The sequence below is a fragment of the Perca fluviatilis genome, chromosome 5 (assembly GCF_010015445.1).
Source record: "Perca fluviatilis chromosome 5, GENO_Pfluv_1.0, whole genome shotgun sequence".
In the NCBI taxonomy this organism is placed as follows: domain Eukaryota; kingdom Metazoa; phylum Chordata; class Actinopteri; order Perciformes; family Percidae; genus Perca; species Perca fluviatilis.
Genome location: NC_053116.1, coordinates 8,483,148 through 8,502,772, shown reverse-complemented (window position 1 = coordinate 8,502,772; position 19,625 = coordinate 8,483,148). Strand labels below are relative to the sequence as shown.

Genomic DNA, 19,625 nt, shown 5'->3' with positions numbered 1-19,625 from the left:
AGGGGAGATGCTAGCTGGCCTGGACTCAGGGGAGATGCTAGCTGGCCTGGACTCAGGGGAGATGCTAGCTGGCCTGGACTCAGGGGAGATGCTAGCTGGCCTGGACTCAGGGGAGATGCTAGCTGGCCTGGACTCAGGGGAGATGCTAGCTGGCCTGGACTCAGGGGAGATGCTAGCTGGCCTGGACTCAGGGGAGATGCTAGCTGGCCTGGACTCAGGGGAGATGCTAGCTGGCCTAGACTCAGGGGAGCTGCTAGCTAGCCTAGACTCAGGGGAGCTGCTAGCTAGCCTAGACTCAGGGGAGTTGCTAGCTAGCCTAGACTCAGGGGAGCTGCTAGCTAGCCTAGACTCAGGGGAGCTGCTAGCTAGCCTAGACTCAGGGGAGCTGCTAGCTAGCCTAGACTCAGGGGAGCTGCTAGCTAGCCTAGACTCAGGGGAGCAGCACGTCAACCCCGGGCCAGCAGAACTGCACGTCAGCTCGGGAACAGAAGGGCCGCACGTCAGCTCGGGAACAGAAGGGTTGCACGTCAGCTCGGGAACAGAAGGGTTGCACGTCAGCTCGGGAACAGAGGTCAACAGGGGTGCCGACAAGGCACGAGGGGCAGGAGCAGGCCCGACCACAGACAGGACACGGGGACCAGGAGTCGGTTCGTGGCCACTGGTAGGCCTGGGAACACCAGACAGCACTGGGAAAGTCACAGAGAGAGGTTCAGGCTCACCGTTAGGAGACTCCAGGAAGTCTTGAATCCAGTCTGGGAGGGAGCTCCGGAGCCAGGGATGAGCGGAGGCGTCTCGGCGAGCAGCCTGGAGAACTGCCTCCTTGGCCTTCCGACCTCTGGTGAACCTCCACTCCCCAACAGCACAAATAAGCCTGCAGGTGAGGTCACTGAGGTCGTATTCCATTGTCTCTGCTGGGTCCAAGGTGGTCAGATCATTATGTCAGGTGTAGCAGGGAGGAGTAGGGAATAGTGGACCCAAAATGCAGAGGCAGGCAGGCAGGCAGGAGAATGTAGAGGTGGAGGGTTTAATAGTCCATAAAAAACAAGAGCAAAAAACCGGACACCGGGAGACGCGACAGGAACACACAAACACAAACAATGATCTGACACTGGACAAGGGGAACAACAAGACTAAATACACAGACTAATGAGATAACACAAGACAGGTGACACAAGGGCTGGGAAACAGGTGAAACACATTAGGCAGGGCAGAGCAATCAACAAAAGGAGGGAAACACAAGACAGGAAGTAAAGTGGACAAGACAAGACAGAAAACCAGAGACTTCAAAATAAAACAGGAAACCGAGCACAAAACAGACCACCAAAATAAGACAAGACACCAAAACCATAACAGGGTGGGATTTTTCTGTTGTATGTTTGTGTGTGTGTGTGTGTATATGTATGTATGTATGTATATATATGTATATGTATATATATATATATATATATATATATATATATATATATATACACACACACACACACACACACACTTTTTCTGGTGTTGGTGTGTCTGTTAAACTCAAAAATCAAGAAATTAAAAAATAAAAGTACACAGGTTCTGATAAATCCACTGTATGCTACCTACCTAGCACCAAATTTCAGAAAAAGTTAGTTACTAGCTATAGTTAAAAATCTAGAAATCAATCTTTTCCTCAGACGTTGCTGGAGAGCAGTATTAATTTATTTATTTTGGTCCACTCTGTAATTCTGTGTGGGTTCGTCACTATGAGCCCCTTTTACATTACATGTAGTAATTTAACCAAGAAAATTAATTTCCATAATGCTTATTTCCACCTTATTCCTGGCCGCATAATACCTTGAGTGAAATATAGGCATGTATTTTGTTTATTTCTTTAACTGAACTGGCATCTGCAAGACTCAGAAGTATGCGACAGGTGTCTTCCCTTGTCTTAGAGATTTATTGAAAATAAACCCAGCCTCTCACAACCTAAATGAGATTAGCTCAGTTTTTTTAAGAGTGTATATTATATTAACAATTGTAAGGTGGCCAAAAACAACTCCAAATGAATGCTGATGTTGCTCCATGTGTGCTAGTTGTATAAATGGTCAATTGTTTGCTGACACGTTAAAAACATTTTAAGATGATAATATGCAGAGTTCTACTGCAGCTTGAACACTATGTGAATGCAAATATTTATTGAGTAAAGTTCTGTTTCTCTTCTACAGTGATGGGGTCATATCCAGCCCTTGTGTTCGTGCTGCTGTTTTCAGCTACTCTGTCCTCCAGCTGTGATGGTGGAAAAGTACTGGTTTACCCTATAGATGGGAGCCACTGGCTTAACATGAAAATCCTGGTGGAAGCGCTTCATTCTCAGGGCCATCAAATCACTGTACTACGTTCCTCCACCAGCTGGTACATTTCCGAATTCTCACCCCATTACACCTCCATCACCATCACCCAGGAGCAGTCCCAAAACTTAGAGAGCCAAGACTTCATGACCTCTTTTTTGAAGAGGTCAATAGAGCTCACTATGGGTGTTTCTGGACTTCTATAGCAACCTTTTCAACATGATGGGGGAGAACCAGATTGTTGTGGCAAAAATGGTCGTCAGCATCTTTGATAATAAGACACTAATTAAGAAGCTGAAGGAAAGTAGACATGATCTTTTTCTGACTGACCCTGCATTTCCAGGCGGAGTGCTGTTGGCACACTATCTCCAGCTTCCCTTGGTTTTCAATGTGCGCTGGGTTTTCAATGGAGAGGCCCACTTCATCATTTTCCGGATGGAGTTCGTCATGAGGCACAAGGGAGCAGCACATCTGCGCACTGAGTCATATAAGTTGCCATGGTACACCTATCACTGTCTCGATGTAATGGCAGTCTTTGCAGGACTTAGTTTGCTGATCATGGCATTAGTTTGGGTTTTCTGTAGATGTCTCATTGGATGTTTGATAAGGACGAAGAAGTCCAAATCCAAGACCAAGAATGAATACATAACCTCACAATGAAGCAACCTGGAGACTGTTGAAACGAGTTGAGGTCAGAATTAAATAGGATTTATTGCCAAGTAACACAAGGAATTTGACTTGTGGTTGGTGCATACTAGGGGTGACCCCGAATAGTCCAAGATTCGATGCATCGATATGCGGAGCCTGATTCGACCACCAATCTCACAGTCGAATCTTCGCGGGTGTTATTATGAAACGAGGATCATACCATTTTGGCAATATGGGGGTGCTCAATGTCTAATTTAACACAGAACTACTGGTTTTGTACGGTTATATTAAGTTATATACAGCTTTTAATTATGATAATTCTGTAAAAAAAAACGTGAAAAGAAAGAAGCGTTCAATAAATATTTTTTACGTTGTGTGTGTAAATCCAACCACCACCCCTGTGACAGATTTAAGTTTCACTTTCCCTGATCCGTGACAGACGAGGAGCATCTTGGTTGCAGGGATTAACGTTACTTAACAATGTCTGGAAAAAGAAAATCTAAAGTGTGGATGCACTTTGAAATGGTAAAATATGATCCAAAAAAAGTAAAATGCAAGTTGTGTCCTACTACTTGTCAACAACAAACATGGCTTTCCACTTAAAACGGGTAAGTTTATTACCAATAAAGACGGTTCACTCTTTCATATATAATGGCGCTTTTAATTTACGAATAGCAATATCACATGTTGGGAATATGTTCGTCTTTTTTCTAGATCCACCCACAGTATCAGACTGACGACGGCAGTTCATCTAGTAGTAGTACCGGAGCTGCGCCAAAACTAACTCAAAGAAAGCTAGATTTGAGACAAAGGAAAAGAGAAATCACGGACAAAATTGCAGAGTTTATTGCGCTTGACATGAGCTGACTAGTGTCGTGCCCCTCCCAACCCGTTCACACACACACATAGATGATTCGAATATCAGTCGACTATAGAAAGATTCGACAATTCTGATTCGAATGTGTAAATCCTTAGTCGGGACACCCCTAGTGCATACATAAACATATTAAAAGGAAATAAAGAATACATTTAAAAGACACAATAACCTAATCTCCCTATTCTCTCTGCTGAACTGTCTTTTTGCAACAACAAAAAATTTGATTTTTCTTTGCAGATTTTACATACTGTATGGTGCGATTAAAGTGCATCATGATATAGTTTTACAATGTTATGTTGTTTCTTGCTCTTTCTCGTAATTATCATTAGTTCGTATGTTGCAATAGGCCTTGCAGACGTTTTGACTTTTCATGTTATCGGCCTCCTGGATTACTAATCAGTGGTATCTGCCCTTAAAAAAACAAATTGGTTGATCCCTAAAGGCAATATAATGAAGAGATTATATTATTATTATTATAAGTCTTACAGGGGGCACAATTGGAATTGTTATGAGAGCCATTTACTGAATTATTTTTCCTATTTTAATGAAAATTTGGCCGAACACACGTTTTTCACATTGCTTTCCAGTTTTTGGACATTGCATAAATGAAATAGTCAAAATGTGCTTAATATTACTTTGTCTTGCTTTCAAAAAAACTCAATTACAAAACTACGATTTAAAATTATTTATTATTATTGGCTTTTTCCCTTTCCTTTATCGTGTTATATATCTTTTTTTGTGTATGTTATAGGTTGACAAAGTGAAATAGCCCAAAGTCCACCACAAAGGGACTTACCGTCTCCAACAGAAAATACTGTTCACAAACGCCCTCATACTCTGCTTCTGACTGGGTTGTTTTCCTTACCTAGGTACTGCGCATATGCAACTCCCAACAAAGATGTAATAGAAGTGTGATGCCTCACTCTGTAGTTAAAACGGAGAGCTCAACACACAGGGTGAAAAGAGGAGCTGCAGCAATGTGCAGTACAACAAACCTATTCTGGTACAAATTCTAATTACAATTATGAACTGACTAGCGAAAGAATATAAAATACAAAAGTGGCAGGTTCTTCTTCATGAAAAATAGCTTTTCTGAATTCTCACATAAAAGTCAGTTTCTTGTTACGAAAGTAGTAAGTTAGAGCGAGAATGGCACATGCGTTTACTAAGTGACGTCAGTAAGTGTGTTGTTAACCAAGGAGAGCAAGCTGGGAGTGAGAGTAAATTTGCATCAAGTGCTGCTGTGTGAAGAAAAAGTGAGAGGAAAAAGAGTTAACAGTTAACAATAAAACAAACTTCTGAAGACACAGTGACTTCATCTGTTGTCAATACTGCTGTTTCCCCGTCTATATATACAGTGGTATGAAAAAGTTTAGGCACCCCTCTGAGGCAGCATAATAATTTACTCTGTCGTCGCAGAAAATGATCACAGTGTCATGCCATTCATTTTCTAATAAAAGCTGAGTTTTCCTGGGTATTTTCCAGGCAAAGTTTTTTTGTGCAGCAATATTAAGTTGTATGAAATTATATCAGATGTGAAAAATAGGCTATGCAAAAATTTGGGCACCCTTGTCATTTTGTTGATTTGAATACCTGTAACTACCTAGCACTGATTAATTGGAACACACAATTGGTTTGGTGAGCTCATTAAGCATTAAGGTGGATGGTGGGAGTGTGGCCTCAAAACAACTCTCAAATGACTGGAAAACAAAGATTGTTCAACATTATGGTTTAGGGGAAGGCTACGAAAAGCTATCGCAGAGATGTAAGCTGTCAGTGTCCACTGTGAGGAACATAGTGAGGAAATGGAAGACCAAAGGTACAGTTCTTGTTAAGGCCAGAAGTGGCAGGCCAAGTAAAATATTGGAGAGGCAAAGGCGAAGGACGGTGAGAAAATTTGGTGGAGGTTCCATCATGCTGTGGGACTGTGTGGCCATTGCCGGTACTGGGAATCTTGTTAAAGTTGAGGGTCACATGGATATCACTCAATAGCAGCAGATTCTTGAGAATAATGTTGAAGAATCAGTCAGAAAGTTAGTTAGTTAGTTAAGTCGGTTTTGAAAGAAAACAATGACACATCAAGAGCTGTGGTTTATCTTAACTTCCTTTATTTGGATGACTTAGCATATGGTTATCACATCATGACATCTAAAGATCACAGCAAAACTATGTTTTAGGCAAAGAAAGCAACTCATAAGAAAAAGACTGAAGATTTAATTTACATTGTAATCAATTCACACTACTAGTTGTGATTATATATTTATTACTATAACAGTTCATGTTAACTCTTGTTGAACTTCATCTGCAGTTTCAGCCACAGGCACAGAGCTGGAGTTTGACCGAAACAACCGGCTGGATATCAGACGAGCTTGCTGGAGCAGCTGTCTGAGCTGAGCAGGAATATCTTCATTTCCATGGAGGTAAACCAGAGGGTTGAGAGCACTGTTCAGACACACGAGGCCACGACTTATCTGATGAGCAATGTAGACTCCATTAGACCATTCACGGCATATCTTCTGATTTTGCAGAACTCTTGACCAGAGGTTGAGGTTCTTCAGTACATGATAGGGGATGTAACAAACAGAGAAGAGAAGAATCACGATGAACAACAACTTCAAGCTTCTCTGTTTCAGTACCTTGTGAGTGGCATTTGTGCGGCAGAGAACGACAATCACATGTCCATAGCAGCCCAGTGTGATGAGCAATGGGATACAAAACCCAGTGAGTGTCCATCCAAGGCTGTATTTAATGTAATCATCCACATATCTCTTATGGGTAGTATCATAACATTTCCCAGGCTTGTTTACAAATGTTTTGCTGTAGAACATGTCCGGAAGACTTTGAATGCTCACCAAGAACCAAACCATGACTGAGATCCCCACAGAGTGAGTCAGAGTTAATCTTCCCATCACTTTCACTAGATGGACAATAGCCAGGTACCTGTACACACTTATACATGTAAGGAACCCGATGCTGCCATATAAATTCAGGTTGAAGCAGAATCGTGTTATCTTGCAGAATGCGACTCCAAAGATCCACTTGCTCTCCATAAAGTAGTACACCACCAAAAAGGGGAGTGTGAGCAGGTACAGAATATCAGCAAGTCCAAGATTGAGAACAAACACTTTAACGATACCCAGTTTCTTCCAATTCTGCAGCAAAGACTTCAATCCCCATCCATTAGCTAGCAGACCAATGATGAAGACTAAGATGAAGACAGGAGGCAGGAATCTGTGTTCAAAGTCAAAGCTGATGCGAGTACAGGAGGAGTTATTCATTCTGTCTTCTGAAAAGAAATTAGTACCTCTGTGGATGATCTGGCTTATGAGATGTGAAAGACAATGTGAACTACTATTTGTTCAAGAAAGACTTCCGCTTTCAAGCCCTGTGGTCTCAACCGCATATTAGAATCACAATGAAAGATGTGCAACATCTCCTCATGTGCAAGGTTTTACTAGCAAAACAGCTTTTAAAACTAAACTGAAAAGAAAAAGACAAAACGAAATAAAAACAAATCAAAAATGCAAAACTATAATAACCTTGGTCCATCCTTGGCGCGCGCGCACGCACGCACGCACGCACACACACACACACACACACACACACACACACACACACACACACACACACACACACACACACACACACACACACACACACACACACACACAGAGTATATCAGAGTGCGGATACCCGACCCGAGACCGACGGTACCTGATGGGCTGGGCCGGACAGATATTTAGACATTATGTTCGGGCTCGGTCACATCGGCGCAATGAGGCATTTGTTGTAAAATGGTGCTGCGGCTTCTTTAAGAGAGCTCGGTGCGTGTGTGTGTGTGTGTGTGGAAAGTGGGCAGAAGAGAGATAGAGAAAGAGGAAGCAGACATCTGCTTGCATGCGACTGGAGCAGAGTTGGTGTAATAAGTTTAAGTTTTGTACACAGTGTGTGCGGTTTCCAAAATAAACCCCAGACTGAAAGCCAAGTTCGTTCATTTGCTCATCAGAAACGGGATTTTATCCCCGACGTTATTTATTTTATAACGTCGTCCCTGGAGGTAACTAGTCTCCCCTGGTTTTCTGACCACGGTCGGAAAAGGAACAATCAGGAGAGGTTAACACATTGAACATTTTACCAGTTCATTAACGTGCGCTTGTTGCCCCGTGTGCGCCGATGCGCTCATCTGTTGACATTTCCGAATGCCTTCCTACAGTTGCTTAATAAAAGCTTTCCACACAAACAAACGTACATGTATCATTAGTATGAGAAAAAAAATGAGATTTTAACTGTGTCGGGCTCGGGCCTGGCTATATATATATATATATATATATATATATACACACAGTATATACAGTATATACTCTATGACATTCCATGTTTTAGCACAAAGTACAGGTGCCTGGTATTTTTTATTTTTTTTTATTTAATCTTTATATATCCAGGTAAGTCGATTGAGAAAAACTTCTCATTTGCAACGACGACCTTTTAACATTAACATTCACACAGTTAAACATTCATACCTGGAAGCTGCCCAGTACAACCACAGTCTGATCTGCTGGCCACTGAGCAGCTCCACTGGAGCGGTTGGGGTTAAGGGCCTTGCTCAAGGGCACCTCAGTGGTGGTAATGAGGTCTTGCGACCGCTTGCATGGACCATGCAAAGTGCTGGCCCACTACATGACGCGCCCGAAGGCTCACCGTTGCTCCTCAGTCAGAAGTGACTGTAGCGGCCACAAGAGAGAAAGACCTCACGCTCCAGAGTCTTATACAGAAAGGCAGAACTGCTGCTAGTTGCTTTTTTGAAGGAAAAAAAAGTTGCTAAGGGGTCTGAAAAGTTTCTTGGTTCCTCGATATATACTGTAGTTAGAATTTTTTTGACCTAAACTTATTTTTTTTTCATTTTTTTTTTAAAAAGGTAAACACAACACAGAATTATACTTACATTAACCGGAACCTCTGAGCAACGTTACAGACTGAAAATGGAAAGTTTTAATGAAAATATATACTAATATATATTGTTAGCTGAACTGGGTAACGTTATCACTGTCATTGTGTCACGAGCCAAAGCATTAAGAGATTGTTCTAGCAACCAACGTAATAACTTAGATTAATATAGCGCATTTTATTACATCCAGAGGACACTTTACACAATTACAGGGGGACACGTGAAAAGAAAATAGTAGGTAGTGTTTCCATACCAGTGTTTCCCACAGATTAGAAAGCAATTTGTGGCGCGCAGGAAATATGGAGGGGAGGGGCTGTGTGTGTTTATCTGTGTGTGTGTGTGTGTGTGTGAGACAGAGGAGAGCAGGGAAAGTAAATGCAGCTGAACGAATACGCTGCGTGTTTTAAATAGCGTTAAAAAATAATCTGAATGGGCCGTTGTATAGCGCTGATGGGATCTCCGTTTGCAGAGTTAGACTGTACCAGACTCTCCAGGTGACCATGCTGCTCTGGGGACCGGCGGCGCAGTGATGGACGCAGAGCTCTCAGTCAGCAGGAGCTCCGACTGCTGTCTGTTCTGCTCAAAGTTGTATTTCACACTATGATGGTTAGATTTGCATTCATAACACTATTGTATTATTGTACAAATTAGCTACAACAATAATAGCAGTTACCTTATGTAAGACACTACTAAATTTTTCAACTGAGGCGCAAAACGTGCTCCTTGGGAAAAAGATACGGGTATGTCCTGTTCATACTAATCAAATGAACTGGACTTTGTTGTCAGCTGCGAAAGGCCCCTGTCCTTACTCCATTATATACCATTTAAAATTTTGAATTGTTACCTGCAGAATTTTGTATTTTCCTTGACATAAATTAAGAGGTTTTCACCATAAATGTGTGCCTTAAAATGTATCAGAATGCAGGAAATGAAGTTTTTGACGCTCAAAATTTCCTGGGGGAGGACCGACAGAACCCCGCTTCATATGTGTCCCCCCTAAGGCCAATTCTGAGCCAGGAAAAACCCAGGTATTATGAACACCTCAGAACAATATCTCAGACACAGATGCATTCAATTTAAGGTTCATGTATTGTGTTCTTAACACACTTTTAATATCATAGAAATTCAAAGAAGTTAATAGCATGTTATTACTAATGCAGGACGCCTAACGTTAGCTAGTAAGGATATAACATTAGCACAAGTTATCAGCTGCGTTGTCGAGGTTACCATGCTGTAACGTTAACATTACCTGCTAGTCAATATCGACTTATGTGTACACAAAACAATCCCCACTAGGGTAAGTTGCAAACATTTTGTTTTCAATTTTGTTCATGTTCAAGTGTTCAACAAGTTAACAACATATACAGGAACATTTAGGTTTATTTTTTTTGTCTTGCATGCAGAAGATCACAAAGAGGTTAACAGCATCTGGCTGTTAAACTGAATTACAACTTGTGGTATCTTGTTCTCGTGGACCCCCCAACCCCAGGTCAGCTACCACCACAAATAGAATCTAATTCTGTGGGAAACACTGGTAGGCCAACACAAACACAGACTAAAAGGAACAAAACATTCGCGCTAAATGGAAGGGGTGTAATTTAATGTGGGCTACTGACATACAACCACATTGCGCAGTCTAAACTTATTTTAAGAATGAAATAGACATATTACATACCTGAGGGCCAATTCGGAGACGTTTTCTAATAATTTACAATCCATTACGGTCCACTCTTTCTGTAAAAATAGAGATGAGCTGCACGCCATCCGTGGTCTGTGCAACTTCAGGTAATTATAACCTGAAGCTGAACCAAGTTTATTCTTGTAATATTAGAGCTTTGTTTTTCTAAATATTACGACTCCTCCAACTCTGAGAACACAGATGGGCATAGTTATATTTGGCAGGACGTTTTAAACATGAGCAGAAACGTGCTAAAACACATCTGAGCTGTTAAAGTCCAAGGGTTTGATGTATCCATGAGGTGAGTAAGTGCCACATGCACATTTGAAGAGGTTACTTCCACAAAACACGCAAAAGAGGAGGACAGAGTACATTATGCCTACACATATGCTGACTCAGTCAGCAAATACGCAATACAGAATGCCTGAGAGCCTTACTGCATTATATACAATTATAGTTTTATATTTGGAATTGTCATCTATGTTTCCCTTTACATAAATAAAGATATTTCCAGCATGAACTGATGGAGAAAAAAGGTAGAAATTAGGTGCATAAAATTCAGCAGAATGCAGGAAATTAAGTGTTTATTGCTCAAACTTTTCTGGGGGAGGACCCCCATATCATATGTGATCCCACAAATGGAAACAAAACTTTTGCCTTTGGGTTGCCTGGCAAGCTGTGAATAAGCCAAATAATTGTGACATCTAACCAATATCAACAAACTGGGCAAGCAAATGGCCGTTTTTGTGATCTGCTCTGCGTGCATTGCATTCAGTTTATTTTAATGGGTCCGGACTAAGCCCAAAACCTCATGAAGTCCTAGAAACGCCCCTGAACATTACTAAAAAACTAAAACAAAAAACTTTGAGAAGTCCATAACAGTCAACAACTAGCTAATGGCAACGCGTAGCAGCTACTGGTGCAAGGCTCTGCAGGATTTAATGATTCAACACAGTGTGCCAGATAGCTTCACTAGTGCACAGGTCCTAAAGAACACCTCATTGTCATTCTTGGTGCAATACAGACTGAAAGGCATTGTGAGCAGTCTTCGATATTTTGCAGAAATGAAAAACAACTGTATCATCATCAATAAGTAGTGGAGGAACAAATAAATAATCCATACCATTATAAGGCTTAGTCGCAGAAACCAAGCTGAATAAATGTTAAATCAACGTGAGCATCAAAACTAACTAAATGACTTTTCTCCAGATCTAATGATTGTTGTTGGTCCCCAGTGGACTTCTTTAGCAAGTTTTGTGTTTAAGCTTTTTGAGTGTTGTTTATTTATTATCTGCACTAGCTTTTCCAACGATTTAGACACAGATATGGTAATTAAAATGGACCAATATGATGTGAAATTGCATTTTTCTTTTATTAAAAAACAAAACGTACTCAAAAATGAGGCACCAAGTGCTAAACACCTTCCCGTCTTCACCCATTTCCGTGTGTGAGTGTGTGTGTGTGTGTGTGTGTGTGTTAGTAAAGAGAGTGGGAGAAGGAAGTTTGTGTGAGGTGGACCTGGTCACCACAGACCCATATCTTCTCAGCTGTTGCTACTGTCATATGCTGCACATTATGTTTGGCACATTGTAAGGGTCACTTCTTATATCATAACAAGGTAATACAATGTGTAATCAAGTGATGACTGATTAACAGGAATGTAAATGCTAAATGCCCTAATACCTGTTGATACTACAACAACGCAAAGTATAGGTTCTAACCTTAGAGTTTTGCACATATCATGTAAGACTCGATTTCTCCATTTCTTTGCATAAAACTCTCCAGAAAGTGCCATTTAATGGTTTATTTTTCAACTTTTTTTCCCAGGGGGGGCATATCCCCAGACCCCCCTAGGGAGAGCAACCCCCCACATAACGAATCTCAATTAAACCCCTGTCAGTAGGTGAAATCAATATTAAACCGCATGCAAGTTCCCAATTTTTTTTACAACTATTTACATCAGAATTTTAAAAAGAGCAAGGGCGGTAACAGAGGCATCGTTTTTGTGTAACAGAGAAATAATGGCTGTGTTTCAATTTCTTCTACACGCACCTTTAAAATGGAAGCTGATTCTGAGACAGCACTATACATTTATTCTGAAACAATAACTTACACAACTTCAACAATACCTCATTTACCAAATGTCAATATTGAACTAAGGGTCCCACACTCTCACACAAGCACACTTACCTTGCAAATAAAACATAATGTCATTCAAAATAACATAATAGGATGCAGGTCTGAGTCGTGGCTTGGGAGTGTGGTGGCCGACAACAATGGCTGCTTCACCTGCTAGTGCAGCAAGCTACCAAAATAAACACACATTCAATATTGGCTGGTACTCACAAATCCATGGCATGTCTGAAGCATGGGCAGAGGAAAGCTGCAGAATGGGAGAGGATGGCAGCAACAGTTCAGACCGAAGCTGCAGCAGGCGGGAGACCTCTACTCCTCAAAGGGTCCAAGGAGAGTTTTATGGTCCGCTTTATCTAAGGAGTACAAACTTTCTCCTCAGTCACTTCAATCAACCAAAAGCTCATGTGCTAGAGTTAGTTTTATGTTTAGCTTAGCTAACACCACGACCAAATGTCAAATGTAACTACTGGTGAGTACATCTACTAAGTATCTAAGTAAGTAAGTATCTAAGTAATGTACTTAATGTACTTTGTTTGAAAAAGTGTGTGTGTGTGTGTGTGTGTTGGAGGGGGGAGGGAGACACACAAACGGGGTTCTTGAAAAGTGTGTGTGTGTGTGTGTGTGTGGGGGGGGGGTCCACAGTGGAAATTACACCCTAGGTGCTACTATACTTCTACTGTAGGCCTACTACATTTTGGCAAATATTGTGCTTTTCACCCCACTACATTTATTTCACAGGTTTAGATGGAGATTTAGATTATTAATACAACAATGGAATAAATAATGATATATCATTAGAAGTTAAAGGGGAATTTCGGTATTTTCAACCTTCACCCTATGTTTCTATGGATTTTCAATGGAAGTGACTAAGGCAAACCGCCTACTTGTACACTTTAAACACTTAGTTTTAAGTATATAGTGGAGATAACGCAAAAGGTCCCCCTAAAAAAAGTTCAGTGTAGAACGATGGACACTACGCGCACTAAACGGGCGCAATCTTGACTATAAAGCAGAAAGGGGAGGGACCAGGGACGTTGACCGGCAGCTGATTGGACGAAAGCGTCACGTGCGTCTAAATCTCGTAGATTTTACAACCGAGATTAATGGCGGCCAGATGGCGGTTCGTTTGGAATACGATCTCGAATGTTATGAAAATAGTTCACCGAAACGTGTTTCTGAAAACATTTTAAGCGAGAAATGGGCCATGCAGTTGCTGAATCTGTCTGTTGTTTTGATCGACAAGCATAGGCATCGATTTCAGTGGGGACGGTGGGTACGCGTCCCCACCACATTTCGTCATGAGTCATTTTGTACCCACCACTTTTTTTTAAAACCTCGAACTCAATTTAGTTAAAAAAATAAAGTTCATAACACATAGGCCTATAATTCGTGAGCGACAGATACCAACAAATCCACAAAAAGCTCTATCCCCACAGGACAGGCACAGACACAGCCGATCTGCTGCGGACCTTATAGGACATATGAGAACCGTGGGGAGTCAACCCACAGCCGCTCCGCTGCCCTGCTGAAAATGTGAAGCAGAAACGCTTAATGTCAGATAACGTCCATAATAATAGGACTTTCGGTTAGATTTTTTGACAGTTTTCAGTGGTTATACTGAGCAATATGAGAGAGAAATTTGGTGATCATTGATTGTTGTTGAGGTAGTCCTACATTCTACCACGTTAAGCTTTTTCCTTATAGGCTCTAATGAAGCAGAAACGCTTATCAGATAACGTCCATAATAATAGGACTTTTCCAATTTAACGGGAGAGAGAGGAACAAGAGTGATTAGGAGCATCTTCAGCCAGAAGACATTATTTCTTCAGCTTCTTCTTGCGTTGTCACCCCGGTTGGAGGTGGGGCTTGCAGCAGGTGAATCGGTCGTGCTATTAACGTCATCGCTACACTATTTCTTAGTAAAACCAAAATTAATTAAACTGCCTTGTTTTCTTTTTACCATGGCTATATGACGCTTACTGCAGAATGGATTTCAAGGACTTTGCGCGCCGATTAATGGCCTACAATATTTATATTTTTACTGCGAATCTTTAAATTAACATGTCCTAAACATGAGTTGAATTTGCACCGTAGTATTTCTTGATTTTTATAAAGCATTTGATACGGTAGAACACTATTTTTTTTACTCAAAGCACTTCAAATTTTTGATTTTGGACAAAATGTTATAGCTACAGTTTAAATGTTTTATAAAAATATTGATAGCTCTGTGATATTATATCCAAACACCACAAAAAGATTTCCTGTACTAAGATCAGTTCGCCAGGGCTGCCCTATTTCACCGTTCTTGTTCCTGCTGGTGGTTGAATTACTGTCATTACATATTCGACATAATCATATTATTAAAGGTTTGTCTATTTTTGGTAAGGAAATTAGAGTTACTCAACTAGCGGATGATATAGCTCTCTTTTTGAGTGACAAACCTCAGATTGAATATGCTATATCCCTAATTGACCAATTTTCAGCTGCTTCGGGTTTAACACTTAACAAATCTAAATGTGAAATTTTATGTTTGTATCAGACTGAAGAGGAAAAAATGTTTAATATACCTGTTAAATATACCTGGTATTCAGATCTGTAAGGACCACAAGGAACATCAACAACTTAATTTTTCATCTAAATTGAAGAAGACTAAAACAATATTCTATTCAACTATTCTAGGTAGGATTCTTTTAACAAAAGCAGAAGGGATTTCAAGATTTGTCTACCCTGCCCTCTCTCTCAATGTCCATGATTCAACATGTAAAGACATAAATTCCATATTTACGAATTTTGTATGGAAAAACAGACACCATCATTTAAAAAAAGCGGAGCTCTCTGGTTGTAAGGACGAAGGTGTATTTGGACTTCTGGACTTTTTGGACTTGAATTACACCTTTAAGGTGAAATGGTTGAAGGAATGTTTGAGAGCACCGGAGTCTTTATGGTACTTTATCCCCAATAACATTTTTAATAGCGTAGGAGGTCTTAAATTTATATTGAAATGTAACTACAATATTACAAGATTGCCGTTAAAACTATCCCAGTTTTATCAACAAGCTCTTTTGGCCTGGAAGTTGTCATTCTCACAACTTTTCTCCACACCAGTCTATCTTATGGAATAATGAATGCATCACTAAGGGGAACAAGTCACTCTATTTGCAAAATTGGATCAATAGAGACATTATCTTCGTAAAAGATCTTTTTGATTGTAATGGTCAGTTACTTAATTATGAATCTTTTCTTAGAGAGAAAGCATTCCCAATAACGTTCAAAGAATATAATACAGTTTTCAAATCTATACCTAATGGCATATTAGAATTAATGAAAAGTTATAAAAAACAAAATGAAGTTACTAGTTTTAATTCTACTCTTTATATAAACGGTATGGATATTATGGGCAGTAATGGTACTAATAAGCGCATTAGAAAATGCTTTCTGAATTTAAAGAAAATATCACCCCGTGGGAAATTTTTTTAATATTGTATCACGAACAAAGTTAGGGAATTACATTTGAAAATATTACATAATATATACCCTACAAATGTATTTGTCTTGAAATTCATGCCTGTTGATAACTATTGTAGTTTTTGTAAAACAGAACAAGAGTCGTTAACTCATCTTTTTTATGGTTGCTCATTCTGTATTGCATTCTGGAAAAGTTTTGAAGAATATATGGTATCTAAAACAAATCATACAATCACACTTGAAGGGAAACATATTATTACCTATTTTGAATGTAAAGATAGAAAGTTGTGTAATATTGTAAATCTCTTTATTTTATTAGGTAAGTTCCATATCCACAAGGCAAAATTTTCTAGTTCAACACCGTGCTTCAAACTATTTCAAGTTGAATTTGACATGTACTTTGAGTCTCTTAAGTTGGTATCCAATAAGAAAGCTATTTTAACATCTGATATCTACTCAGACCTCTTCTTTTAAATGCCCCTGTTGTCTTTATTTTTAACATTCTTGAAAGTCTGTCTACTTTTGTTTCCTTTGTTTTCTTATGTTTAGACTACTTCCTTTTTTCACTTTCATATATTATGTACACATGTTTGTATTTTACTTGTTTACATATTGCATTGATTGAATTTCTGTAAATTATCTTTTGAAATAAAGTTAAAAAAAAAAAAAAAAAAAGTGTTCCATTTGGGACAACACTAACGGTAGGGTTCCACACAGCGAAATTTCGCTTTGCTCTCATTGAGGTTGAATGGAGACGAAATTCGCCCTGATTGAGCGAGATGAGAGCGAATCGCCGAGGGGAGCGAAATAAAGTTGACGAAAGTTTAACTTTATTCAAATGAGGACCACTCGAGAACCAATCAGGTCCGTGTGTTTGTGTTTGGAGGCGGGAGTTACAAAAAAAGTCTGACCAAGATGGCGGAGGTCATCAGCGCAGTATCATGAAAATTTTGATGTGATTAAAATGTTTCTACACGAACGTCGGTACTTCTATCAACACAAATTGTGTTTTATATGACACACAAACTTAATTAGGGCACATACACCACTAAATAGATCACTGTATATGTTAGTTTAAACACTCAAACTTTTCAGCTAGCCGACAGGCTAATCGCTAGCATGTTCGGACAGTGGATTTCATTGTAGCCTAGCCAGGTAGCTAGCTAGCTAGCTAGGCTACTTGTGCATTTGTTTGATTACATGTTTTATTGGCAAACATTGACGCTTGTAGTAGGGCTGCACGATTATGGCCAAAATGATAATCACGATTATTTTGATCAATATTGAGATCAAGATTAATTATCACGATTATTTGTTGATTTTAGCCAAAACAAATTTTATTGTCACATAATTATATATTTTTAACTGCTTTTACATCCATATTGTGCTACATTCCTACTAATACATCCATATTGTGCTACATTCCTGCTTTATTGAAGGATACTGTGAAGGAGTATGCCATTTCAGCTGTTGTGCGACCGCTTTCCACACATGCATGTTTGCCGTGAAAGATACAGGCAACGCAATTTTCTGTTCACGTTAACGGCGCATGTGGTGCCTGGTATCTACCGGACGAAATAGCTACGCGGATTTCTGTGGCTCATTACACTGCCACTTACATGTCTGCGTTACGCTCTGATGCTCCGAAACCCACGTTAGAGGCAACATAAACATCACTGCATGTCACGCTAGTAAACACTATTAACATGTTACACCGCAGGTAACGTTAGCCTACTGTTAGCCACAGTAGTAATTGGATTAAACACGGCTAAAATGCTGACTGCTAAACAGTGTAGTGTGTCTGTATTTCACTGTAGGATTCCAACAGCGGGACGTCCAACAGTCTGCTGCTAAAGCTATGAGCTAAAAGACACAAACTAGCACTGGTCACTGCTGTTGTCTGAAAAACAACACAGCCGGGACAAAACGTTGCGTTTACTGGTAAACTGGTAAACATTGTGACCGGCTTATGATGACCGACTGCTACCTGTTGTGGAATTTTCCTCACGTTACTCTGTCCTCTGTGACTGTCTACATCTAGAAACTAAGCTGCGCGGTGCAGGGAACAACTCTGATTGGCTCATGGAGACATGTGATCAGACAGTGGTTTATGGAGCGCTAGATTGGCTTTGCAAAAACTGTTCTATGAAGGGAATGACGCATTTTAAATATCACTCGATCACGCAAATTTGATTGTGGGAAGCCAAAATCGTGATCGTGATTAAAATTCGATTACTTGTACAGCCCTAGCTTGTAGCAACATGGATTGTTGTTTATATGTCACACGAACTTAAACAGGGCGAACACACACCACCAAATAGACCACTGGAGATAGTTTAAACACTCAAAATGATTCAGCTAGCCGACAGGTCACGCGCTAGCATGTTCGGACATTGCATTTCATTGTAAGCATAGCAAGGCAGCTAGGCTACATAGCCAGGTTACCAGAGCATTTATGAGCTAACATTTTACCGATGGTTTGCTGCTGTGCATTTTTACCGCCCTGTCTTCTGACAGCCCGGGACATTTAAAAAAATGTTGCGGTCTTGCGTGTTGTTTTCGCGACCACGCCCCCCGAGGCAAACTTTCGCTGGCCGAAATTCGCAAGGTGTTTCACTGTGTGGAACCCTACCGTAACCATCGAAAGTGGGCATTACGGCAGTAAGTGGTCAGTGCACATTAGCAGTGTACTGACTGAAGTAGGCGGTTTGAGACAGCCTAAGTTAATGTGAATAAGAAAGAATGCAGGACTTTTACTTGTAACAAAGTATTTTTACGCTATAGCATTGGTACTTTTACCAGTAAAAGAACGGAGTACTTCTTCCACCACTGGCTAACACACCTATAATACATGCATGTAACACACAACAGGCTGCTGCCCATAGCCGCTGCCACACTATGCTAACGTCGCTAGCATGCTAACGCGCTAATTAGCATACATTTATTCAAACCACATCGAATTGGTATAGTATTAAAAATGCACACATGTATTTACCTTTCATATATTGCAACAGGTTACCAACAGGTGGTTCTAACTCTGCGCAGATCGAAGTGAGCAACATATTTAGTAATATTTGCCGACATTAGCGAGGTTTATACATTGACATATATAAAAGGGTTTATATGGCTACGTTTGATTAGCCTGCGCCCTCTGACCTCTACAACCCGCCCCTCTACATTTACAATGACGGGTGATTGGGCTGAACGGTGGTCCGTTTTGATAGTTTGTTTTTTCGTTTGTCGTTCCAAACCAAAAACAAAGAAACGGTAAAAAAAAAGAGCCGTTCTCCGTTTTTGGTTTCTGAATCCAAAAACGAAAAACGACTAAACCAAATTCAAATAACGGTCCGATTTTGGTTTTTTGAAATTCCTTTTTTCATTTCTCCGTTTGAATATCTACATTAAAAGAAAGACATGTTGGCCACCTGACCCGGAAGTAATGTAATAGTAAATATAGCCAACAGCTTTTAGAACGGTCATATGCAGCATAACGTTATACCAGAGTAACATTAGAAGAAAAAAAATCAATCAATAAATAGGCTTATATAAACCTGGACCGAAAGA

General features: G+C 40.2%; 1 protein-coding gene across 1 annotated transcript; it reads right to left on the bottom strand.

The window, feature by feature from the left end:
• Nucleotides 1-5,378: 5,378 nt before the first annotated feature.
• On the bottom strand, nt 5,379-7,323 carry LOC120559763 (P2Y purinoceptor 1-like). Its single transcript, XM_039801756.1, has one exon. It carries the CDS (start codon nt 7,113-7,115, stop codon nt 6,114-6,116), a length of 1,002 nt encoding a protein of 333 aa, XP_039657690.1. The 5' UTR covers nt 7,116-7,323; the 3' UTR covers nt 5,379-6,113.
• Nucleotides 7,324-19,625: the final 12,302 nt, after the last annotated feature.

What these genes read in the sequence shown, in the direction of transcription:
- LOC120559763 (XM_039801756.1), bottom strand. Translation starts at nt 7,115, where the DNA reads ATGAATAACTCCTCCTGTACTCGCATCAGCTTTGACTTTGAACACAGA.